The sequence below is a fragment of the Calypte anna genome, chromosome 1 (genome assembly GCF_003957555.1).
Source record: "Calypte anna isolate BGI_N300 chromosome 1, bCalAnn1_v1.p, whole genome shotgun sequence".
In the NCBI taxonomy this organism is placed as follows: domain Eukaryota; kingdom Metazoa; phylum Chordata; class Aves; order Apodiformes; family Trochilidae; genus Calypte; species Calypte anna.
The window spans coordinates 63,857,674-63,884,493 of record NC_044244.1 but is presented as its reverse complement, the minus strand read 5'-3'; the positions used below and the strand labels follow the sequence as shown (position 1 = coordinate 63,884,493).

At 38.1% G+C, this 26,820-nt stretch overlaps 1 protein-coding gene across 2 annotated transcripts in view; it reads left to right on the top strand.

Annotated features, from left to right (window-relative positions):
* Window positions 1-26,820, top strand: part of MICAL3 (microtubule associated monooxygenase, calponin and LIM domain containing 3) — a 156,913-nt gene that overhangs the window by 45,574 nt on the left and 84,519 nt on the right. The window contains exons 2-17 of one of the 2 annotated variants that reach the window (XM_030454325.1): window positions 4,072-4,446; window positions 9,877-10,084; window positions 11,641-11,757; window positions 12,426-12,527; window positions 13,182-13,337; window positions 13,888-13,988; window positions 14,662-14,919; window positions 15,516-15,631; window positions 16,852-16,978; window positions 17,353-17,446; window positions 18,606-18,753; window positions 19,464-19,660; window positions 20,506-20,618; window positions 21,074-21,136; window positions 21,869-22,042; window positions 23,133-23,225. In XM_030454325.1, coding sequence (XP_030310185.1) covers window positions 4,183-4,446; window positions 9,877-10,084; window positions 11,641-11,757; window positions 12,426-12,527; window positions 13,182-13,337; window positions 13,888-13,988; window positions 14,662-14,919; window positions 15,516-15,631; window positions 16,852-16,978; window positions 17,353-17,446; window positions 18,606-18,753; window positions 19,464-19,660; window positions 20,506-20,618; window positions 21,074-21,136; window positions 21,869-22,042; window positions 23,133-23,225 — 2,331 coding nt within the window. In that variant the 5' untranslated portion in view covers window positions 4,072-4,182. The remainder of the gene's footprint in view (window positions 1-4,071; window positions 4,447-9,876; window positions 10,085-11,640; window positions 11,758-12,425; window positions 12,528-13,181; window positions 13,338-13,887; window positions 13,989-14,661; window positions 14,920-15,515; window positions 15,632-16,851; window positions 16,979-17,352; window positions 17,447-18,605; window positions 18,754-19,463; window positions 19,661-20,505; window positions 20,619-21,073; window positions 21,137-21,868; window positions 22,043-23,132; window positions 23,226-26,820) is intronic. The other variant, XM_030454251.1, reaches the window with a different exon arrangement.

Genomic DNA, 26,820 nt, shown 5'->3' with positions numbered 1-26,820 from the left:
CACTATCTTTTCTTGTCAAAATTGTCCTAGTTTAGCTATCTGTTCCACAGTCTTACTGCTCCCCTAAAGCTGCACTTTTTGATACCTGTGACACTTGGATTTGCTACAATATGTTCATGACTTCCTATTTCTTTAGTTTTTAGCAAAAAGTAAAAAAATGCTGGAAATTAAAACAGAGTATTTTCATTTGCTGAAGTAAATAATTTTTCTAATGTGATTTCCTAAAGAAGGAAGGTTTATGGGATTGAGTTGTTTGTCCATCTGCTCTTCAGTTCATCCTTAACTTTTTAATAATTTAATCCAGATTTGGTGGAGAGTAAAGTCCCAAAGTTAGCAGTTTTCCTACAAGAAAACCAGATGCTGGGTAGAGGAGAGAGACAAAAATAGGGGTCCCCACTGTCTGCAGCATAAGTTTAACAATAATCTGTAATTATGTGTTTGCTAGACAAGTTGCAAGTGTGTACTGGCTGCCTAGGTACTCCAGTAATCTCAGAGTTTCCAAAGCACATTCTTTGACAGAAACTGAAGGGCCTGGGGAACTGGAAATTTAGGAAAGGATGAGATCAATGGAAATTTGGGCTACTTGAGCTATCAGTAGCTTCATGATTGATGGACCAGCTTGCTTTCAGATTCTATAGGGTGCTGAAGTTTGTTGATCCCTGACTTTGCAGAGATTTGTCTGTCAAGGCTGTATCTGTGGTGTTTGCCTGGCTGTAAAATAAGCAAAATGTAAGTAAGTATTTACATTGGGCACAGAGAAAATCAGCACTCTGGAGTCAGGTAGTTGATTTGGCAAATATTTTATTCACTCAAAATACTGTTTTAAGCTAGACAGAACAAGCTGTGAATTTGGATGGAATTAAGTCCATGGTTTTAGCTGGAAAAAAAATGAAGAATGTTGTAAAATACATTTTCATAATACTTAATTTTTTTAGGCTCAAGTTACTATTTGAATGAGCACTTCTAACAAAATCAGGATGAAAAATATAGGGAGGGTGACTCCTCTAATAGAGGTGTATTGGCATGGAATATAGGATCCCTGCATTTGCAAGACTTTCTGCAAGAACTTGAATTTGTACAACCAATTCCATTATGGGTTTCATTTGCAAAATCTCTTCCTATGCCTTAATTTGACAGAAGCAGGGCACTGGACTTCCTTTCTCATATATGCATTTGGTAAAATACACATATTCCTTCAATATGTGTGGGGAAGGAACCACCATCTGAAATTATTCATGGCCTCTGTCTCTGTTTTTCATTGCTTTCTTTTGCCCTGGGCAAGCACTGGAGATCCTGAGCATACTTGCAGTCATGAGTCAGTAACAACCTCATGCTATTATTGTAAATAGCAACATGAGCACTGTACTTGCATGCATTTTTCCACAGGCTTTGTCTCTCTCCTGATACTGGAGCCAAGGAATTTGCAGAGCTTCTGAGTCAGCAATCAGCTGCCTCGAGACAAAACATGCAGGATATTGCAGACTTGCAGGACAGCCAGCAAGGCATACAAAACCCCAGGAAACCTGGCAAATAATTCTTACCTGTCCTTGCCTTACCTGTCCTTGCCTCAGCTCCTGTAATTTCCATCTCTGACGTGTTGCTCCCGGGTTCCAAAGGCTTTGGGTGTTTACACATAGAATGCAGAGTTCTGGGGAGTGACTAATTGCAGTAACTGAAATGTCTGTATTTGACCTGTGGGCATAACTGACTTCATACCCCGTGTGAAACGGGATGACGGCAAGAACTTCTGTATTAACGCGCTGCTTGGATTTCACCCTGTAAAATGACCTGCATTTGCAGCTTTGTCTCCTGGCTTGGCAAACCTTGAACACAAAGCAGTAAGTTCCTAGAATGTTAGGACGTTGGATTTTAACTTTGGGATCTCTCTGAGCAGTGCAGAACCAGTTCTGCTTCAATGCTGTGATTAAAAGGGTATAGTAGAAGCAAGAGTAAGAAATTAAACCTATGTTGTCCTTACATCTGGATATATTGGTAATAGACTGAGGGCCAAGAGACTTAAATTACCTCTCTGGTGAATTTAGATCATAAAACTTCGATTTCTTTTTGCTAGGAAGTGTCATTCACCTGAAGCACTGGTGTAGAGTGAGTGGACGGTAGAGTGGGGTGCAGGAAGTAAGGGGCATCTTGCAACATTTTGCTGATTATCAAGGTTTTTAGAGTGCAGGCATTTGGTTGTATCTATAACAGACAGATGCACTGAAATTACTCCTTCAGCATAGTGACAAGTTATTGGGAGCTTTCTATGCCATTCTTGAGAACAGAAGAGGGAACACAGGCTTAAACAGTGTCTTAGGCCTTTGTAGTAGTTCAGTGATTACCCTGAGTTGCAAGCATGGAGCATGTTAACAACTTCACAACAATGAAGTTAAGATTAAAAATAAAGAAAGCGATTATTTCCATCCTGCTTAGTGAGCAGTACTGATATGGCCATGGCATCACTATCAGCCAGTTAGAAAAACAGCTTGTGTACTGAGTCTTCTGAGGTGGTTGTCCTAATAAAGTCAGCAGAATCATATTCTCCAGTATAACTCATTGTTGTACTGTGGCTTCTGTAGGTAATGATATTTTTAGTAACATTTTGTGGCAGTATGCAAGCATCTCCAGGCCTCCTTTGCTATTTCTAAATGAAAGCAATAAATACCATATTAGGGTGAAATACAAGAGGAGTACCCAAATAAACTACTGCAGAGTTGTCATACAGGAAGGGAAGAGACATGAGCTGTAAAGTTTGACTTGGCTTCCTGTCTACTGGAAGCAGGAAAGGAGCTGGTGAGAATCTGAAGGGTTTTATCCTTGTCCACATATTTCCTTTTTTACCTTAATACCCTTTGAAAAGAAAACAGAAGACAAAAAGTACCTCAAATGCTTTCACTTCCACAGTTCCTGCATATTGTTCCCAGGTTGCCTTCCTATCTGAAGACAAACAAAACTATTCTTTCTTAGTGAGCAGTCTATTATATGTATAAAAGGAATTATGTATAAAAGGAAGAAAAAGTTTTATTATATATAAAAGAAAGAGAGCAAGAGAGACAAAGATCTGTTCTTTAGGTAAAAGCTGCTATTTGTGATCCAGGCAATTCATTCTGTAGGTCTATAGGCTGCTTCTGAGGCATCCCAGACAAGCAACTAAGTAGCAGACCACCTATAAGCATATTTAATCTGCTGAGCACCCCAAGTACCACCTACATTTTAGAGACCTGCATATCAAAAGACACTGAAAAACACCGAGTAGAGGAACTACTATGAGAATTTCACAAGGATTATGAATCTGCCACATTTCACTCTTATGCTGCTTATTACTGACAGAAATATATGCATAGTCTCTAGGTGAGGCAAATGTTATACTCCTTGATGCAACACAGGCATTTCTTTTTCAGTCTTGTCATCTTTTCTTAAGCATTTGATTGCTTTTACGTGGTTTAATTTCTTTCTAGGATTATAGTAGCCATCCTTGGGTTGTAATGTCACTGTACAAAAGCAATGTTTGCAAGGACTCCAGCTTGCACTATGCCATCCTCTTTGCTCTTCTCTATCATAAGCAAAGGTAGTCCTTCTAGAATGAGGGACCAAAAATTATTTTACTGGTGGAACCAGTTCCTTTAGTAGCAGTGTTTTTAAGACAAGCATGTAACCAATTCTGTGGTTTTACCACAGTTATCTGGTTATCACAGTGTTACTATATTAGAAAGTCTATTTTTTGTTTTAAAATCTCATCATCAAAAAAGACATCGCATAACATCGGCCTGTTCATCTGTACTTACTGTGCTGTTGATGGGAAATAGATTTTGATAAAGCTTTCTAGGGACTGGCTCGGGTAGGTATTTTGAGTCTGAACAGAGGTGGGATGTCCCACCATCTGAAGCGAGGCTCAGTGAGCTTCGGGAAGTCCTGCTTCAGTCAGCTTGGGCAGGACTCCTTGGGGTATTACCACTTGGCTCATTTATTAGTTTATTAGTTACTGAGAGTACTAGCTCTCAGTTCAGCAGGCTTAGACAAAATTTTGGAAAGAGTTTAAAAGAGTTACATTTTCTTTTTTTTTTTTTTTAACAGGTTAATAATGCTTTTAAGCCAGAGGTGAAAGTGGCTCAGCAGAGCAACATCAGGAAATCTGGCAGACTGGAAGGAACAGCTGCCCCTCAGGGCAGCTGCAAAGTGTGAAACATGGAGGAAAATAAGAACGAGAAGGTGAACCAGGCTCATGTTCTGTTTGACAGATTTGTCCAAGCTTCAACCTGCAAGGGGACTCTTAAGGCTTTCCAAGAGCTCTGTGACTACTTAGAACTAAAGCCCAAGGACTACCGTTCTTTCTATCACAAACTCAAGTCCAAGCTAAATTACTGGAAAGCCAAAGCCTTGTGGGCCAAATTGGATAAAAGAGGCAGCCATAAGGACTATAAGAAGGGGAAAGCGTGCGCCAACACGAAGGTAAGAAATTTATTCATGGTGGTAAAGAGAACTATTACCCATTTTGAAATACATAATAAAAATGTGATGTGTATAATCATGTTTGGCTGTTTGGCGTAATTACAGGGGAGATTTTGGAATATTCTCACATATTATATGTGCTGTAGTCAGAATTTGTTAGCATTTGCTACAACTTGATTTAACCCCTCATCTGAATAGGGGAAGCTTTACTAGACTATAACAGGCACATGAAATTTGCTGTTAGTGTCTAGGTAAAAATATGTATTTATTGGAAGTTTACAATTCTTCTAACTCTTCCAAGAAAAGAGAACTTTCTTTACAAATTGGCAAAATATTTTTTTAACATTATTTAGAAAGTAATCACTTCTATTCCAGATTCAGAGGAAAAAAAATGATGTGAAAAGATACATCCGTTCCTTTTGAAAGGTTGGCATGTGTGGTATATTACTGCTTTTACACACACACAACCCAACCACCCCCCTGATTTTTTTTAATTTGAACTATTGATACTACTGATATTGATACTATTGATACTGGTGTTGCGCCGGTGTTGGATTGTACAGCGTGAACTTACTTGTTTTGTTGTTGCTGAAAGCAGTTCTTATCATTCATCAAAATGTGAATGGAATAGCTTTTTTTGGTAAATAATTGTACAACCTTCCTTTTTGAAAAAAAAGTGATAAAATTAGAACAGAATTCTGCCCTTCAGTGAGGACAATGGGTGCTTCTGCGTCTTGAATATTGACCTTTTAGGCAGTATCCATTTTTGCACTATGGATATCATGGGGAAAAATTAAAAATTGTTTTTGTCATAACTTGACTGCACTTCGCAATCATTTGGTTCAGGAATTGGTCTTGTTTTGGGTGAAACATGATGGTTGTAACTGAAGTGGGGTGTTGAAGGCTGTGAAATGAAGACAGGTGTTCTATGTTTCAATGAGAGATTGAGCAAGCTGTGAAGAATTTAGAGGTATTTTAACTTATTTGAAATAATAGTGATTTTACATCTGGGCTTTGAATGTATTTTGGTAAGCAAGACTGTTAACACTGAAGAAGAGGTTGTGTTGTTAGTAGGGATGGGCTATGAAAAAAGAGCTTAAAAATTGATTATGAGGATGTTCAAGAAAATAGATATGACTGGAGATTAATAGTCAGCCATGAAAAACATTCAGAAAATTGTGACACTTACCTAGAAGGGAAGTGGTGAGGTGAGTTAAGAATGGTAGAACTCCACTTGACGATGCTGAGCTTGAACAACTAGGCAGCCCTGAAAAGATGTCAGAGAGGTAGAGATTTTAGCTGGGACACAAAGTAATCAAGTCTGAGTTGGAAATGTTTTGTGAATCTACAGCACTAACAAGCTGATTGAATCAGTGCCTGTGAATGAGGTGATGCAAAGGCAATTTGTAGAGAATGATGGTAGAGATGACTGATGAAGCCTTTTGGGAAGCTGTTGGTGACAAAAGTAAGAGAAACAAGGGAAGTCCTTTAAATAGTGCTCTGAAAGAATAGCTGGGGACATAGAGGAATTACGAAGCCTTAAAAGAAATCAGAAAAGGACACACTTTAGAAAAAACATGTAGCCATCTGTCTATGAAATATATCTTGATGTGAAGTCGGGAAATGGGTAAAAGTGGTAAAGCATACTGAGAGTGATGTGTCACTAAAAGATTTGCTAGGGATTTTGTATAGTCCAAAAGCTTAGCCTCAACCATGTACCAAAGCCAAGCTGGAGAAAATGTGTAGGGTGGAATTGGAGAAATGGGATCAGGAGAGTGATTGTAGAAGTGGCATATGGTGATCTGAGAGATGAGATAGGGGAGAAATAAAAAGAGACTTACAGAATCATGCCTGACTTTCCCTCTCTTAATGATGTGAGTGAAACCTCAGAACTCACTCGTGTTGGTGGAAGGACAAAAATCATGGGAGGAGAGAATGACTGCAGTGGATCTGTCAGTGATCATGCTGCACTGGTCTGGCCTCTACTAAAGAAAAGAGAGGGCTTATTCCCTAGCTGGTCTCCTGTGTGTGTAACAAGGAGAAGAAAGAGTAAAGGAAAGGAGAAAGGAGAGTAGAAGCAAGCCAGAGAGTAATTTGCCAGTGTTTCTAAGAAGCTGTTCTTGAGATGCCATATAAATACAGAACTAAAAAGAGGGGATGGTGAATAAATTAAAAGTGGCACTGCTTCTGCCCCAACCAAGAAACATAAAGGACTGTGGATTTGGGATTCATGCCGTTTTGAGAAGTGAAATTAGGAGCTGGGAAAAGTGAAATCTGGTGAACTTACTACTTAGTTACTTACCACTTACATACTAAACTAAGTATGTCTTAAAAATACACACCTGGGATAATAATTTTTATTTATGGTTTTACATATAGAATTTGTTGAAATTTTTCATGTAAAGAAATAATAAATCTATTCTTTTTATTTTTTAATAGATGTTTCTGATAATGACTTGTTTCCTTTCCTAATATTATCTGCCATTAAATGTTTATGAGAGATAATCATAACTATTCAGAGGCCTTTTAAGAACTGAATCTTATCTGATTTGATGCTTTTTATCTCACTTAGCTTTGTATTCTTAATGTTTAATGTAGTTTGCAAACTACTGCTTAAAATTACAGCAATTTAAGTGTGCATGTAGAGATGACAGTTTAAAATAAAAAGTAGAGGTTTTGCCGTGTTACCAGAGCTGAAGTCAGTAGTTTATTTAGTAAGCTCAGCTTCTGTACACTTGAACATTTACCAATTTTGAAGTTCTTCTCTGCAGTGGAGCTCTTACTTGTCCGTTTAAAAATTGGTCAAGGGTGAAGTGCTGTGACTGAAGTTGGGCAGTAGTTTAGGCAGTTACTGCACTACATGGCCAGCATCCAGGTTACTCAGAATTCAGATAATTAGTGCTCATGAAAGCAAAACTTGGATGTGATGGGGTTATTCAGATGTAAATAGTTACAAATTGTTCAGTCTCTACATCTGTTATACGGAGAATACAGAATTTCAGTCTGCATTTGATGTTTCATTACCACAGTGTTGTTACTGAAAACTTTATATATAATCTGTTTGAAAGATCTTGAGCAAGAAGTGTTTCTGAGGGCTGAGACAGCTTTAGTGCATGGAGCTGCAGCAGTTACTTGGAATCAATGAGGGGAAAGAGAACGAGGGGCAGCATTAGCTGCCTTTATTTACTTGGCTGTACTTGGAATCTCATGTAGTTACTGCTGCCTGTGAGAGTATTAGAAGGTAGACTTCTAAGAAAGATCTGAAACTGGAGGAAGTGCTAGAGGTGGAAAAGGGAGCAGAGTATTTTCTGCTCTTTTTAACTGTGCTTAAAACTCCCTGTCTTTTATAAGAACATAATTTAATAGTTTTGTGATGGTAAAAAGAAAAAAAGGTAGCTTTGACAATTAATTACTTCACTATTTTGTTTTACATCCAGGGCATATAGAATATTAAACATATCATAGGGGTTATTAACCATATCCTTGTTTGGGGACAGGTGAGGAGGTTGTAGAGAAAAAAAATTTTACGTTTCTGTGACAAAGTCACGGTCAAGTAATTTATAATTGATGACATAGACTTAAGTCTAAACACTGTGATTCTGGAACAGTTCCTTTGCTGTGTGCTTCATAGTAACAATTTAATATGGGGAAGTTGTCAAAGAGTTAAGTTGCCTAACTCAGTAGTGTAGTCGTGTTGCTTCTTGAATCCAGTCTCTTTGAGGTTTGTAGATATCAGATAAGCAAAATTATTACCTGAATAAATTTATGCTCATATGATTTCCTTACAAGTTAAAAAACAAAAACAGAACAAACAAAAAACCCCACCAAAAAACTAAGTTTGAGAGTTATACTTACCCAAAAAGAAAATATCAAGTTGGGAGAAATATATTAGATCCTAATTGATTATCCCTTTTAACAAATGACAAGTTTAACACCTGTTCAATATACAAGTCTATTTTTAATAGCTCAGTGGTTGGGCTTGCCTTTTCTGTAATATACCTTCAGGTTCCTGAAGCTATTAAAGAAGCAGTACTCTTTATTCTTTCTCTTATCTTTCCTCTAGACTTGAATCTCTGCCATCAGATTTATGTGACCTATCTTATACACCAGTCTTACATTGAATTTGCATGTCAGTTATGTCATCATTGCTTCAACTTGTACTGTTCTGTTCATCATCCAGGCTTTGTATTTGAATTTTCACATCATTTGCAAAATTTATGCCCCAGTGAATAATTGGTGAAAATGTGGCAACCTGTAAAAACAGACATATGGGGACAGCAGAAGACTGAAGAGCTTTCCTTTGGGATAGGCTGTTTATCAGAAGGTTGGGCTGTGGTTAAGTTTCAGCATACATAAGAATTTCTCAAAGGGCTTTGTTGTCCAACCATAATGATAGGTAAGAATCTGGAGAATGCTTACCTGGCAGTAGTCACCACTGTAGCAAGGTCTTTATTCTATGGGTCTGGTTTATACTCAATACAAATCAAAGTACAAAAAATGATATGACAAAATGGACTGTGTACTACATTCTTGTGAATGCATGTAATCATGCCACCTTTTTTTTTTGACCTCAGTTTCTGTTGGTAAGAAGTGTCAGCTGACTATCTTGGCTTTTTAATCTTACAAGAAATGATCTTGCTGTATTGTTTGTTTCTATGAAATTACTTTCTGTCCTAGATATGCAAATATTTTACATTCTCAAGTTGTTTATTAGCTTCTGATAGTGTTTGTGAGGAGAGTGGAGAAAGATGAGAGTGGATGAAAGGTGATAAAACAAAGGTTAAGTTGCAAAAAACATGTTCATAAAAGTTGTCTAGTCACACAAAGTTCGTATTTACATTGTGGAGATGTAAGTTACCAGTGCTCTGACTTTACTGTCTGTGCTGCTCTAAATGGATAATGTTTATAAAAACAGTAGCTTCTCTTGTATCTATCTGCCTTAGCCATTCCTATGTGTTCAGTGATGATGAGGAATTTTTGGTGTTACTGATATTTTTCTCAAGAAATGCCAACTCAAATTTGAAAGACAGAGGAAAACTCTAACTTGCTTTTTAAAAAAAACCAAAAAAACACACCCACGTGGATGGAATGAGGAGGAGAAGCCTTCAGAAATAGTACTTTTCTCCATATAGCTTGGAGAGTATGCTTTGACATCTCTTCTTAAAACAAGGGCTTAAAAGAGGCGTGTGACTTGCCTGCTTCTCCAGACTTCTCCCTGTTCCGTGGTGGGCTTTGTTTTCAAGTTGCAGTAGGTAAGGTAGCAGTGGCTGAGCATGGCAGGTAGAAATAGGAAGACAGAGCTCAAATATCAGTTTCTGTTTCAGACAAAAAGCACTTACTCCTGTGAGCCATGGGATGCTTGGAAACTGTGGTGAAAATGCCATTTTTCTCTTAGGATTGTAAAGTTACTCTGTGCTGATTGTTTTACAGTGTCTGATAATTGGGGCTGGACCCTGTGGCCTTCGTACAGCCATCGACCTGTCATTCCTAGGAGCCAAGGTGGTAGTTATAGAAAAGAGGGATGCCTTTTCCCGCAATAATGTGCTGCATTTGTGGCCATTCACCATACATGACTTGAGGGGCCTTGGCGCCAAAAAGTTCTACGGCAAATTCTGTGCAGGATCCATAGACCATATCAGTAAGTACAGCTCCTCTTAGACACAGCAGCACTTGTTCCTCATAGGGGGAAGGTGGGTGAGGGCATGGGGGTAACTCATTACAGTTCACCCAACACCAGCCACTACTCCCAAGTCCTTACAGTACAGTTCATCAGTACCTTTGCATAGGGCATTTCTGGGAAGAACTAGATCTGAAAGAAACACATTGTGGCATGGTATCATCACACACAATATATATCTCATCTTTTAAACCCGTTACTTTCCAAGGAATATCTTTTTCTTAAGCTGAAAAGTGCATTTAAGCTTCAAATGTTTTATTTTTTTAATGGATACTTTTCATACTTTTGCTGTTAAATTTCTGTAGCTGCCACATTATTCTGTTTCTCTAGAGCATTGTAAGTGACTTCAAAAACGTTCAGTAATTTTTCTTCTTTAACATTCTTGTGAATGATGATCTGGAAGAAGGAGGAGCAGTTCTGGCTTTGTACATTTTTTTGAAGAGTGAAGATATTTCCAAGAACACTGTCAACCTATGAATAAGTTTTGATTAAGTAGAGGTTTACATATCAAAATTGAGAATAATTCTGGTGATTCTCAAATTCGGAGAAATCAGTCTTCTGTGAAATCTGAATGTTTTGGAGGAGCAGGATTTATTTTGCAGTTTTTCTGGTTTTTCCCAAAATTTTCTGGACATGGCGCAGCCAGTTTTAACCTGTCAGTCTGTCCTCCACTTGGTATAATTAGGAAGTATTTAATGGCAAGAACAATAGGTAAGACTTGGCTTATTGTCCACAGCAAGAACTGGGAAGTAGTGGTGATTTGTTTTTGTTTTGGTGTGTGTGGGGTTGTTTATTTGTTTTGGGCTGTTTTGGGTTTTTTTACAGATTGCAGACAGTCTTGCAGATTACTTTTTTCCTTCAGTTTATTACCCTTTTTATTCTTCCTGTACTTTATACATTTTGTTTTCTATCTCAGCACAGCTGACATTTAGTGTTTAGATGGAAATTTGTTTTATACTCAGTATTTGAAACATAATAGTAAAGTGTCTTCCTTTAAATGAATAGTTTGCACACTGTCATTTTCATACCCACTACTTACATTCACTGTAGGGGAAAGAAGTGGTGAGAAGCTTATTATGCCTTCCCTAATCTGAGGTGTAGGATGAAGGTGCAGTTCAGTATTACAGCTAGGCTGGTCACACAGTTGCCATCTCTGACAAAAGTGCAATCCAGCTGTGCTGTTTCCCTTGCTCTCTCCTTCAGTGCATGTTACGGTTGTTTCCCTTGTTGCTGATTTGGGAACTTGAAACACAAAAAACCCACAAACCATAAAGTGCTCACTTTTTTTTTTTTTTTTTTTTTGAAAAGGGCTGAGTTTTCTTCAGCTATCTAGACGTTTTTTGGCATGCCATGGTACTACCCATCAGTGCTGCCTGGATGAAGTGCTGGAAACACAGTGGGAAGAACAAAGTAGCAGCTGGCATTTAAATCCATTTATCAATAATGTCAGAGAAACATGTGGGCACTTAGAGTATTTTATTTTTCTTTTATTTCTTTTATTATCTACTTTTTTGCAGGTATCCGTCAGCTCCAGCTTATCCTTTTGAAGGTTGCCTTGATCTTGGGAATAGAGATCCATGTCAATGTGGAATTTCAGGGGCTTGTATATCCTCCGGAGGATCAGGAGAATGAAAGCAAGTAGCGTTGAAATGGGTAGCAGAAGGGGAACTTATGGCAGGATGAACAGACTCCTGTTCCTTAACCCCAGTTTTATGACTCTTAAGTCTTTTCCTGAAGCCTCGTTAATGAGAGTAATTATTAATTCACTTTTACATGAATTTTTAGTGGAATTTATTCTTTCTAGTAACAAATCCAAATTATTTGCTATATAAAGCAGAAGTCACCTGAAGCATTACATCAATATAGACCATGACACAGTAGATCATAATCACTTATAAAATATTTAAGCCTATTGCACTTAGAAGATAACTTTTTCATGTACTGACTGAGAGTATTTATGTCAGTAAACAATCAGTATTACTTTTTTCTGTCTTAGTGAAGTCTGCTCTCTGATTGCCATGACAGATGGTGGCTTTCTTTTTTTTTGGCATCCTGTTAACTGAATAGATAGTAGAGAAGCTCTAAAGCTTGAGGTGATTCTTAAAGGTAGTCAGTGGAGTTCTATTGGAGCTGTCTCTACCTCTGATTCATACTGACAGCAAGGTCAACAATATAGCTGTGCTGCAGCATATCTTTAACTAACTATGTGAGGAAGGGATTAGGGATAGTAGGAAGTGGTTTTATGTATTTGTTTTCTTAAGAGCACTGTTTACATTGTCATTAACTTGGAGTTTATCAACAGGAATAGGTTGGCGTGCATTGGTCCACCCAAAAACCCACCCAGTATCTGAGTATGAGTTTGAAGTAATCATTGGAGGGGATGGCAGGAGGAACACCTTAGAAGGTAATAAAGTGTCCATAATTTCCTTTCAAATAGAACTTATTTTTCAGTTAGTTAGAACAAAAATGATGTTTAACAATCTCATCAAAATCTGGAAAGACATATGACAGGCTTCACAGGATTGTCCCTTGTGGGGTAGAAATCTTATTCCTTTACCTAGTCCAGTTCTAGGATGTGTAAGTAAGTAGATGTTGTGCTGGGAGACATGTTTTAGTGGTGACCTTGGCAGTGCTGGGTTGATGGTTGGACTTGATGATCTTAAAGGTCTTTCCCAACCAAAACGACTCTATGATTGTATGACTAGCAATAGGGGACGTTAAAAATCCCAAGTAAAAATCCATTTGTATTGAAGACATGGCTTGTCTTTTTCTTTTTCCTGTCCACTAGCAATGGAATTAGGTGTTTTGACCTGGATAATTTGTCCTACGTTTTTTGTTTAACTGAGTAGTGTTTTATTTTTGGGGAGTAGAAATTGAGGTACTGAATATTATTTGGTGTCATACAGACTATCTTAATTTTTTGAATGCAAGTTGCAATTTGGGGAAAAGAGGTAAGAAGGATAGGGTAGCTTTTATTTTTCTGATGAAGCAGTACACGCTGAACCTTCTCTGAAGGTATGCTCTACATTATAGGATTACTACTTTATCCTCCCCACAGGGTTTCGCAGGAAAGAGTTCCGTGGTAAACTAGCAATTGCGATCACAGCAAACTTCATCAATCGCAACACCACAGCTGAAGCCAAAGTAGAAGAGATCAGCGGTGTGGCCTTCATATTCAACCAGAAGTTCTTCCAGGATCTACGAGAAGCCACAGGTTTGCCAGCAGTTCTCAGATTTCTGGTGAAAACTATTTATCTTTGTTATTACAACTTTGTAATGCAAGCATCATGTTTAATCAATAAATGACCATCTTGTGCAAGGAAGTCAGTCATTGCTGTCCCTCTTTGAAATCTGACTTCCCCATTTTTACAGCTGTTCTGTATGTCTGTACAAAGCAAATGTGTATCATTCAGATGTGGGTACTTTTTGTTCAGAAGTGTTAAATTTATTCCCTGAAGGGTTTCAGGAAATATGAGCACTAAATAGGAAAAGTCTGAATCCTGAATTCAGCTTCCTGTACTCCACATATGAATGCAAACCCTAGACTGATGTTAAATGCATTTTTTAAGAGGTAGCTATATACAAGTAAAATGTGCTGTTTGTGGTTTTGTTGAAGATTCATATTTTGAAGTCATCAAATGCATGGGAGAAAGCTGCTTGACATTCTTTCTAACCATGTAGTTTCAATTTACCATCTTCCCATACAGCTCTCGTGTCACGCATAACATGTAACTTGCCTTCCATGTCTTTTATTCTGTCACAAGGTATTGACTTGGAGAACATTGTCTACTACAAGGATGATACACACTACTTTGTCATGACTGCCAAAAAACAGAGCTTGCTGGAAAAAGGAGTGATACGACATGTGGGTATTAACTTTTCCTATATTCTCTATAAACTGAAATTTTGGTACAAATAAATTTTGGTACAGTTTTCTTTCAGTATGCCTAAGGAAGGGTAAGACTCTTTTCTTTCACCACATAATGTTTTTATACAGGTGTAGTTTAGACCACAAATACATGTGGTTTATGCCTTTCTGAAGTATTTTGGGCCATCAGAAGATGTTATGTTACAAGGTGTATACACTCCATTTGTGTTTCTTTGTAGATTTAGGAGTTTCTTTCATGTTAAGAAAAAATATGCTGAAAGAACCTTTGATAGTTTATGAGGATGAAAGAGCAGTGAGTGAAGGAAGTATTGGAAATACCTGTAATTCTGACAGAAGCTGATTTGTAAGCAGTTTGGCCACAAATTAATAACAAGGACTGGGAAATGGTGCCTTTTGTCAGAAGTGTGTGATGAGAAATACCTTAGCCCTTTCACAGTCAGAAATGCTAGTGGGGCTGATTACCTGTTTGCAAGAAAAGATTCACAAAGATTTTTCTCTTGGAACACAGACAGGAATGAAATAAAAAAATCAGAAGGCTAATGTGCATCAGTGGATTTGTAAGAGTTTTAATGCTGACTATTATATATACCACTCTAAAAATCTATTTGTAGATTTGGCTACTTCACATTTAATTTTCTCTTTTTGGTAGGATTATGCTGACACAGAGTTGTTGCTGTCACGGGAGAATGTGGACCAGGAGGCTCTGCTAAACTATGCCAGAGAAGCAGCTGACTTCTCCACTAATCAGCAGCTGCCATCACTGGACTTTGCCATCAATCACTACGGTCAGCCAGATGTGGCCATGTTTGACTTCACGTGCATGTATGCATCTGAGAATGCAGCGCTGGTGCGAGAGCAGAATGGCCACCAGCTACTTGTGGCCCTGGTTGGGGACAGTCTCCTAGAGGTTTGTGTTTTAAACTTACCATGTGTAAACAGAGAATTGAAACATAAGCACAAGCCACTTCATCCATCACCCAAATATGCACTACCTATATGATAGTTGCTATAAGGAAAGCTGCTGTTTTTTATATAATACAGTGGGAGGTTTAAAGGAAGGGTTGGAGTATTGGCATAACAAAGTATTTAGGATGCCAGTTACCTTGCTTAAGAAAATTAGTGCAGAGATTTTTTCTGATGTTATGTCTTTTGCATCTGTTTCTTATTAGGACAGTTAGACTCTCCACAGAACCTGCTGTAGACCTGTTAATAATTAGCATTTTGTAGTTGGTTAAAAAGTACAGTCTTGAAGAAAAGCTGTTAAGGCACTCCAGGCTAAGAATTGTTGGAAGTAGAAAAACATAAGCTTTGGGAGGAGCTCATGGGCAATTCACCCTACTTCTGGTTTTCTCTTGCCCTGCGGGAGTGGAGCTTCAAGCTAATTACTGAGCTTCAGTTTTCCAGCAGACTACCATCTGAATATATTCTTGCTATTTGTTTAAATATTTCTTTTCTCTCTCTCTCTCTTTTTTTTTTTTTTTTTTAAACCAACTATAATGTTAGCCATTTTGGCCAATGGGAACTGGAATAGCCAGGGGATTCTTGGCTGCAATGGATTCTGCTTGGATGGTACGAAGTTGGTCACTCGGAGCTAGCCCTTTGGAAGTTCTTGCAGAGAGGTAACAGAGAAAACAAACACACTTTGAGTTCTAATTTAATCCTTCAACACCTCAATTCATTCTAGTCTCACACCTCAATTCATTCTAGTCTCTTCTAGTGAAAATACATAGCCAGAACATGAGATACCACTGTTTTTAGAGGATACTTGTGGGTATAATTTAATCAAAGAAAAAATTTCCTGAGGAGGTGATAAACTGAGGTATATTAATAGAGGAATAAGAGATGCTTCTTGGTTCTTGGTCCTGGTTTTAAAAGCAGGTTAGACAAAGTGTCTTTCTGGTGCTTACTAATATTGCATGAAGAAAGTGAGCCTGTCTTACTGTTATCAGCCTTACAAAAGCAAAGGCAATGAGTACGTAGGCACTAGAGACAAAAATTCTTTCCATCCCCTGTTATCATGTAAATGTCCTCTATGATTTTCTTTTGAGGAAACTAAGACCTGCTTTTGTTTCACGTTCTAAAGTGATCACTTTGTTTCATATAAATCAAACTACACCTTGTGTTTCTTTGGAGCATTAAATTCGTGATGTATTTATCTTCTTTGATTGTTTTGTTGCCTCAGGATGTTTTAGAGATCAGAAATTGGTGGGTGATTAAAAGATGGACTAAGTAAAAGCCAGGTCTGATAGAACCTGTTTTAGACTTCAGCAACTGCAGCTTTTGACCATCAAGAGCCATAGTATCCTTTTAAAAATTATATAAATGGCACACTGGACATTTAAGGTTTTGTTTGAATTTTTAAAAATGGTGAAGGTAATAATTTTGCAGTTGGAGCCAGACTTCCATCACCTTTCCATTAGTCATTTACAGACAGCAATAAGATCTTTCCTCAGCCTTCCTTGTCTGCCTACTGAACCAATCCATGTCCCTTGACCTCTCCTCACTGGACAAGTGCTTCAGTTTCCTTATTGGCCCTCTTTCTGAGTTGCTCCAGTGACTCGGTGTCTGTCTTGTAACCCTCTCGGTTATGCTTAATATATTATTTTCTTCCCTCCTTTTGATTTCTGGAGTTGTATTAAGTTGCAGATTAATACACTTGTACTCCAGTTTAGTTATTCTGTGTCCAGAGAGGTTAGATTTCTCGTCTGAATGCTTATCTCGCCAGGATTGACTTAGCAGTATTAGTAGTGATGAATCTTTTTTAAAAAAAGCAACCAGCCAAACACACAAAACCTGAAACAAAACACAAAATTTCTTTTTATTGTTTTATTTTTCCAAGGGAAAGCATTTATAGGCTCCTGCCTCAGACCACCCCTGAGAATGTGAGTAAGAACTTCAGCCATTACAGCATTGATCCCGCCACCCGGTATCCCAATATCAATGTCAACTTCCTGCGGCCACAGCAGGTAATTATGCAAATGAGGCTTCTGAATGCTTGCAGTCCTCATTGTCTTTCCTCATTGTCTTTTTGTCAGTTGTATACGTGCTGTAATGATCTGTGAAATCTATATGCGAGTGTATGCGTGCACACATGCATTTTCTTTGTAATAATCTAGTAGAGCAGTCTGTCACTGCAATTTGGCATCCACTGAGCAGCAGCAGTCATCTAGACTGTTCAGCACTGACTGGCTGTTCTTTGTTGTTCTGGGGTATTTCTTCTGCATAAGTGTACTTCTATTCCTTTTTGTGCCTAGAGATGGCTCCTTGTCCTGCTCTTTCTGTATGGATCTTGGGTGTGTGGCACGTTGGTAATATTTTGTGTGTGTACATGTCATTCTAGGTACGCCACTTGTATAATACAGGAGACCTGAAAGACATTCATCTGGAAATAGAGAACTTTGTAAACTCCAGGACACCAAAGCTGGCTCGAAATGGTAGGCCTGGCTACTGCTTTATTCCTTCCTATATTCTGTAGCTAGGTCAGTGCAGGACATGGAGCAGCAATGATCTAGAGCATTAATTAACCAATCTCCTTAGGTTTAGAAAAAATATTTTCTTCATACTTTTGTTTTATCTAAAGTATGATTTTCAAATTTTTCAAGTTTCATTTAACTTGTAAATACAATAATTCCTAATTTTCTTAGCTTCATAATGGTGTTCTATTTCTAAGCATATTTGCTATGCAAATTTTTTCTTCACCTTTATCCTATAACAATGTCATTCCTTAGAATACAGAAGCCTAGCCTCAGTTCACTCTAGTAGTAACCTCAGAATTCTTAGAAACGTAACAGAAGGTATTTCTTGTGCAGTCTTTATGTTCATTCTTTCTTTTGCTTAATCTTATGTCTTGGTTTAATGAAACCTCACTTTGCTTGCATTATTCTGAAAGTTAGATGCCTTAGGATGAGCATTTTAGTATCTGCCTATTTGCCCTGTACCCTGAGGGGTATGTTGAACTTTTCCTTTTGCATGCCTTGCCTTTGGATGTCTGGATAGTGTCTGGGGACTCTGAGTGGCACTTTGCTGCTGAGTGGCACTTTTCACTGCTGAATAGATATGTAGTCTTTTGATTCGTTCTTTGGCCTGCAACCATGTCCCTTTAGGCTGTAATCTTGTCATATCTTGCAGTAAAGCAAAGTCAGAATAGGCCAGTGCTTTGAAAGGAAAGCTTTCAAAAGGAGAAAAAGTTGCAGTTTCTAGTTCTTCCCTTAGAAATAGTATTTCTGGGCTTTGGAGAGCATTTGTACTACTGTATATCCTTTTGATCATATTTAAAGCAAGCCTTTGCAACTCTTTTATAATTCCTGGGGTTCTTTTACAAGAGTTACTATGAAAAGCCTGGCAAGTTATAACTTAGGTAATTACTTCGTAGCAAATTTAAATTCTTTCTTGGATCTGAAATTGGTACAGTGATATACATGTATATATATATATTCTTTTTTGAAAACAGGGAATTCTGTCCTGTATTGCTCATTGTAGATGGAGCTTGTTTTTTGCATGAAAGTTTTGTTTTCTTGATTCATGGTTTTTATATTGGATTTGCAATTAATGAGAGATATGTACATTTCCACTTTAAAATGTGATTTCTTACAGAGTCTGTAGCTCGCTCTAGTAAATTGCTCAGTTGGTGCCAGAGGCAGACAGATGGATATGCTGGTGTAAATGTGGCAGACCTCACGATGTCATGGAAAAGTGGCCTAGCTTTGTGTGCCATTATCCACAGATACCGTCCAGACTTAATGTGAGTAACTGACTGTTATCTATAACTGGGAGGACCAGAACATTAGTGATATTTAGAGCTAATAGTATGGGGACTGAGGCAATGCATTTGTGACTTATGGAGAAATGGATTGAAATCAATTCCATTAAACTTGATGCTAGCACATGGAGATTCACTGGCAGAGGGGAAGGTCCTAATAGCCTAATGAATATGAAGATGCTTGTGTTATCATTTTCCCTTCTGGATTATTTGACAGAATTAAGATTCAAATTGTTTGTGACTGGAAAGCGTTATTGACTGATAGCTGCTCTCTCAGTGAAGTTAGTCAGGATTAGTTCATAGCCTCAGTTAAATTTCTTGTTACCAAGTGTACACAGCCCTTTTAAAATCTCCTGTTATACCGTAGCTCCTTTTGAAGACTTTAAGGCTGCTCTTTTTAGAAGCACCCAGAGTCTAAATAGAGATGTTGCTAGCTTTTTAGCATGGAGATTGGATGACTGAGATGCACAAAATCTGATTTTGGAGAGGTAACAAAAAATGAAAAAAGAATACGCTTGAGCCAGAGTTAACCATAATTAAGTAGCATCAGCTCTGCAATATAAAAAGGTTGCTGGCAAATAAATTTGAGATATTTTCAAGAGAAAAAACAGGAAGGAGTTTAATCCCTTTCGTTCTTTCAGAAGACTGGTTTCCAGTTGATTCAGTGCATGCTGTCTTTCTGCCCTTTGCAGAGACTTTGATTCTTTGGATGAGCACAATGTGGAGAAGAATAACCAGCTAGCCTTTGACATTGCTGAAAAAGAGTTTGGAATATCTCCCATTATGACTGGAAAGGAAATGGCATCTGTTGGAGAGCCAGATAAACTGTCAATGGTGATGTACCTCACACAGTTCTATGAGATGTTCAGAGACACCATCCCCTCCAGCGGTAAGGAGTTTGTGGTGGATCTCTCAGATTTAAAGACATCTTCGGGATGAATGTGTGTACTTCAATTATCTTCATCCTCATACTTCTACTAAGTGACATAAATCACTCACTAGCTTTACATTACAAAAGTTAACTACTTACTCATGCTGATGATGAACATGTTAGCATCATCAGGAGTAAAAAAATCAGTTAATACAAAATAATGTCAAAATAGTGTCCTCAAAACTTGTTTATTAGTTTATTAGTTTATTAGTTGTTTATTAGGCAGTTTCAAAACACTGACCAAGCTTTATGTCTATTTACCATTCATGAATGGTAAATGTAATTTTAGGCCAATGAGGAATGAAAGGTCTTTGATTAGAACTGAAAGATTTAGCTGCCTGTCTCAAATCAGTGTGGCCTACCTTTAACTATAAACAATGTTGTTATAGCTGTTTTTTAATTACTGATGAGCTTAATTCAAGTGCATCACTCTGGTGGGGAAAAAATTGTATTTAATAGCCTTTTGAAAACATAGTCTGTATCAAGAATTATTTCCAAAACTCTGAACTCTTCCTAAGAGTACTGATGATCATCATACTCTTTTAATATAAAAGTAGATGGTGTAAACACTTGTTTATTCTGGGTGGTTATAAACAATGAAAGGAGAATAGATTTTAACAGAATGAAAACATGCTGTAGCTGAGAAAGGTATTAATTCTGGACATTACAGTAGTTTTGTAATTTAACAAAGAGTGCTACATTAAAAAAGAAACAATCAGCGAGTCTTTCAGTTGTGTATTTAATAATAGCACCACTGAAAGAATTTCTTGGCATTCCCTTGTCCTACCTGTTTTTACTAACAGATACTCTGGATCTGAATGCGGAAGAAAAAGCTGCCCTAATTGCCAGTACCAAATCACCCATCTCTTTTTTCAGTAAACTGGGACAAAGCATCTCTCGAAAACGTACCCCAAAGGTAACCATCCCATACACTCGTGGCTGTTAGTGTTATGTCCAAAGGGGGGATATTAAAAATGTGTGTATTAAGTGTGGATCTGCTCTGTGTTTAGAAAAGACCATGTATTCATCAGCTCCTGGAATGGGAAAATGCATCACATTTACAACTGCAGAATTAGATCTGTAGTATGTGATCTCATTTTAATGGTATATTTCAGTCTTAAAATTTTAGCCTTGTGGTAGTGTTTCAGGATAAATTTAATTTTGATACACAATAGGTTGCTATTTCCGAGTTGAAAATACTGAAGAATGTAAAATTTGAAGGTAAGGATCCCCTTAAACAAATGGAGAATGTACAAAGAATTTGTTAGTTCTGTCACAGACCTTTGAAGTGCACCAATGACATTTATGTCTGGCCAGAGGTATGAGAATCCTTATCTTTCAATTTTTTTTCCTTCCTCCTTCCATTTTCAGGACAAAAAAGAAAAGGAACTGGATGGAGCAGGAAAGAGGAGAAAAACCAGCCAATCTGAGGATGTAAGTATCTTACTGAGGAAAGTGTCAGAGAGGAAAATATGTGGTAGGTTCCTTGTTCCCACTCCAATCCTTTAATTTTCTATATACAGGTGGAGTTTATATATGTATTTTTTAGATAAAAAAATAATTATTCTTCAAGGGTTACTGTTTGTCATACCTACAATACAAATATTTTCCTGAAAGAATGAAAGAATATAACAAAAAATGGAATGTTGCCATACTTTCATATTCTGTTTTTATTGCCATTTACTTTAATTTGATAAGGACACCAAGAATAAAACTTTCATTAATAAAGTCATGCATTAGAGTTGGAATTTTCATTCATATTTAAACTTTAGCCTTGGTTAGTGCAAAAAGTATACATTTCTAATATACCCTCTGAGGCAGTCCTTAACTTAAAATGTTTATTAAGCAAAAAGGTACAAGTGACTGAAAATCTAGTTCTTTGAGTTGTCAAGGTTTGAAGATAGGCCTTTGCTTTGTGTCAGTGGAGTCATGGGAATGTTTCAGCTGTGGTCTCTTTAGTAGGTAAGTGTGTCAAATAAGGTTGCTGAGATAAGTAAAGTTTAACAGAATTTTTTATGACATGCCGCAGGAAATGGAAATGTTAGCTTTCAAGTACAGACTAATAGATTTGTTTTCTGCAGTGTTAGAAACCTAGCACACCAAAGGGATATAAAGGAAAAGCTGATCCTGTTGCATCTTGTTAATTTTGATCTCCCCGATTGTTAGGAGGACATCCCACGAAGCTACAGAGAAGAAAGGCCCACGCTGGTCAGTGCCCTGACAGAGAGGAGAATTGATGCTGCCATTGGGAATCAGAACAAAGTAAAATCTATGGCAACCCAGCTACTGGCCAAGTTTGAGGAGAATGCACCAGTGCAGTCCTCGAGCTTACGAAGACAGGTAGGAGATGGATTAAAACCCCCTTCATTTTAGAATTAGGGTGGAAAACCATGAATAATAACATGTTTCCTGAGGGGATGCTAGTGGTCCTCTTCTATTTCACAGGTTTCCTAGGGGAGCTTACTCTAAAGAGGGAAAATTTCAAATTTAGTAGTATGGGATAGTGCAGAACTTCCTAAATAAATAAATTATTTCCCTGTTATTGCCTATATTATATTATATAATCTCTTTCAAAAACATCTTCCCAGCAATTAGATTTCTTTTATAAATACTGTTGCTGTTGAAAAGCTCTCCAGGAACATCGCATTTCTACTATTAATGGAGTGTCATTTAATTTCGTAGTTGGACTTCTTCTTGCCAGTTTGTTCTTGTGATCTGAGATTAAGTTTTGTGTGATAATCCCTGGCAGTAGATAAATGCCTAGGAGTTTCTTCACATTCTGGGATATTTGTGTCATTCCAAATGAGGCTTCCTGATGACTTCTACTTATTCAGGGTGGTATTTGAACTACTGAAACTGCAGGGCAGTTGTCTTTGAAGTTAGATTAAGTCACTTCAAGGTACTGATAGTGCAGTCTAGGCAGTATAAGGCTCAGTATGGTTGGGGTGCCTGAATTCTTGGCTCTGATGTGTAGTAAGTTTTCATAGCTTGTGCCAGGCTTTGTGCTGCCGTGGCCAGAGTTTGAGTGGGACGTGACCTAGCTACTTTAAAGGTAGGTCAGGTATGTTTGTGCTGTGTTAAACACCCATGTTAGCAGTATAACATAATCTCAGAATGGCTACATTTATCCCACTCTTCACGGATCGAATGTTTCCTTAGCCACTACATCTTGGTTGGAATAGCCGGGTGGATTTGTAGGAGCAACTGAAATTAAGGGATGTGCTATAAAAATGTGAAGTTTCTCATTTTTTCATTTTTTTTCCTTTTTTATATTTTATTTGCTAAATCAATTTCCCCTACCTTATTTTTTTTCCTTAAATGTTTGTCTGTCATCTTCTGTATTCCATTACTCTGGCTTTCTTTGAGTTTCCTTTACTATTTTATCTTTCCTCCTTGGTCTCAACCCACTATCCCTACAACCTGCATGCAGCAACCTGTCCTGCCTTATCAAGAACGTATTCACACTCAGCCATCCAGCAGACGAGAGCAGGGCCGTCTTGCTCCCGTACCCCAGTGGAAACAGGTAAAGAAACTGATTATGAATGTAATGCATTGTTTGCACCCAACACCAGCTATCACTGTCCTGTTTTTAAAACAGTCCTTTTCTAGCACCTCACGTGAGTCCATTATTTTAAATAATTCAGCTCCTACTTGATAAAATCAACACCTACCTGTGGTAATGAGACATAGTTTAATGTTTCAAAAGGACTTAGTCAGGTTTTCCCTGCCCTCTTTATGCTAGTTTCAACTTCACAGGGTTTCAGTGGATGTATTAGCAGAAACGTTGCCTACAAATCCAACCTAGTGTAGCTATTTTATCATCTGTAGTATTTTTAATTTTTTCTCTTAGAAAAAAATTTAAAACATAAGCGGTTATCACAACCAATGTAGTTAAAGGTATCTCACCATCTGTGATATTAAAACTCTTCGTTGGTATAAAGAATAAAATTGGTTATCTGCTTTGCTGTTCACATGTGAAATCTTATATATTCTGCAGTTTCAGAAGACTTTAATATGGTTCCCTTTCCTCTGATAAATGTAGCTGTTCTTGCCGACTTCTGATATTCATTGCCTTGCAGATTCCTGTATTTCTGCAAATTATATAAATTTTAGGTTTCCTGCCCCAGAGGTGCTCAGAATAGGGATCAACAGTAGAAAAACTGTCAGGTATCAATTTTTAATTTCTCTCATGAGTTTTGGCCCAGTGTCATTGCCAGTGTTTTTCCTTCAGCAGTGCAATTTCAAGAGCAAGGCTTGTGACAGACAATCTTTTCAGGCAGATAGGGATACTTATCTCACAGGCTTCCACTGTTTCCATGTGCAAATGGCCTTCTCATGTTTCTGAGAGTGCTGAGGTACATATTTCTGGGAGACATAATTTGGAGAACTGTCTGTTTCTTTCTGGTTGTAGTTTGATCAGAGCATACACTGGAGTCAAGAGGAAGATGACACTAGACTGGAAATTCACAGTTGTGCATGTTTATGGTTTTATGGAAAACTTAATGTTCAAGGCATTGTGTTCAACACATTTAGTGCTGAGCGTTATGACCAGTGCCATGATCTAGAAGATTTCTCTTCAGGAAAGAAGACCTAAACCAGGGGAATTACTGTAGGACTGTCAAGAGAGTCTTAAAAATATGTCAACATTATGTTTAGGTTTCCTAACTCTTATTTTCTTTCTTCTACATTTTGTCCATCCAAATCTTCATTATAGGCTAGTGGGCACTTCCAGGTGGATACACATAATTCATAATAAAGGTAAATTTAATCTTTTATTAATGCTTCCCAGACAAAGGGGGAGAACCCAAAGAACTGATGCAGAAGATCGTAATGTGGCTGTACATTATTAAGTCAGTTAATGGGCACTGCTTGTATTAGCCCCACCCCCCAAAAAAGAAAACCAATGCAGTCCAATTTATCTCAGTTCAGAAGGATGAAGATTTGTATTTTAGCACTTGGAGAAGGTCACATCGCTGCAGCAAAGATATTTGTATTTGAGCCTGCTATTTAAGCACTATGAAAGCTTTATAATTAAGCCTTTATGGAGAAAGACAAAATTTCTTATTGCCATCCTTTTGTAATTGATAAAAAAGGACAAATTTTTGTTTGCTGCTTTTATGGTGAAGATGTCCTCCACAGCAGAGAGTTTGTTGTTGTTTTTGTTCTTGTTTGTGCTTGTGCTATATGCTTTAAAAAAAAAAAAAAGTTGAGGAAAAAAAAATACTTCTGCTCTCCATCTCCATATAGGCAGCAATATAGGGCAGATCTTTAAAAAATCCTTCAATAGCAATTGTACTTCCAGAGGACTTACATTGTTTTAATCAACACTGACACTTCTTGCCTTGTTTGGATGATTTTCCTCTCAAGGTTATATCTGGAGATGGTCTTTCCTTGAAATGCTTTACTGGAGCACCAGAAGATGTTTGGTTCTTGACTTCAGGTTTTGTGCTGAATTTCACAATGCTTTGCATCTGACATTTGGAATGGAGAAGAATAAAACTGGGTCTCAAGGATGCAAAATCTGCAGGATACGTGCACTAGGATTATAGAAACATTTGGTATGGTTCCTATTCCAAAGGTTCTTTACTACTTGCCTGAAAAAATGAAGAGCAATGCTTGTCTTCATTAAAAAGCTGTGGGAGTATATAAAGTCATTTACTCTTGACTGATGAGAGATCAGCTGAGGCAGGAAGCCATCCATTGAGCCAAGCCACCACCTTTGCCAAGCTTGGACAGAAATCCATTCTGGAGGAAGTTGTTGCTGAAGCAGTGCTTCATCTGGCTGCCGAGATTCCTAGTTCTGGATGCTTATGCACATAGAATCTGATAGCTGTGAAGGCTGTGTGTTAGTACAGTCCTGAAACAGATTTTTACTGTGGCATGGGACACCCTACCTACAAAACTAGGTCTTGGGCCACAAAATAACAATAGTGGAGTGTAGAGAGACATTGTCAACCAGGTGCCTCGAGTTGCCAAAGAGTGGGTATGAGTCCACCTGTGCCTGATTAGGACAGGCCCCTATTGGGCATGAGCAAGACCAGGGGGCCAATAAAGGTGGGACACACACCCACAGAAGGCACCTCAGCTCACTCTGGTGTGAGGCATGGAGAGGTCAGCAGCTCGTTGAGCCTCTGGAGCAAGAAAGGCTCTTCCTGCTACACTTCTACCCTGGGAGCGCTGTGTGGTGGCTGGAGTCCTGGAAGAGACCAGCAGCTTGTCGAGCTTCAGGAGCAAGAATGGCTCCTCCTGCTACAGTGGAGTTGGTATGGAATACCAGTACGTGTTACTGGACATATTGTAAAGGATTAGGATTGATCCTTACAAGTTCCTTAGGGAATATATATGTTTACTGGAAAAAGCTGTTTATGAAGCTATGGGAAAGGATTGTCTTCTTTGGCATAGGTGTCCATGAGCATGTATACCATCTACTGAAGGGTCCTTTTAAGAAGAGCAGTGCAGTTCCTAAGGAGACAAAGTGGTGATGTGTTATTCAGGGAAAGCACAAGTTGTGGCCAGTAGTCAGAATGAAGTCAAGGTCCTCCAGTGTCTTTGGGAGAAGGAAAGTTTTGTGTATTGTGTTTGATAGGTTTGGCACTACCTCTTGAAAAATGGATGGAAGAGGAAGGGATGCTGCAAAAGCATTAGAGTAATTGCAGGGGCAAACCACACAGCTGCAAAAGATGTGGTTTGGGTTGGACCCCTTATTTGTATGGAAAGTTTATATCTGCCTTGGGCTCTTGTGTGCCAGTGTCTATCAGATGAACTTCCATAGCTGTTTCTTGCTTAGCAGTTTAAGTCTAGAATCTTTCTTTGCTCTTGACTCAAGAGTGCAGCAGTTTCAATGAGTTTGTAAGGCAGACTGTCTCTGTGTCTGTTGCATAGTTGGGGTAGGGTGGCTTCCTAAGACAGGATCCCTAGAAAGAGTGAAATTCTGGCAGCATGTTTTCTGAAGCTATTTTTATTTTCATCACAAAACCTTTAACACTGTCTCCAGTGGAAGACCTTCAGAAGGTCAAGCAGGTTACAGATCTCACTGATCTGCTGCTTGCACGTTTGTGTGGCCTGAGTTTTCCTCATGAATTATATTAAGGGTTTGCTTTGTTGAGCTATGCTTTGAT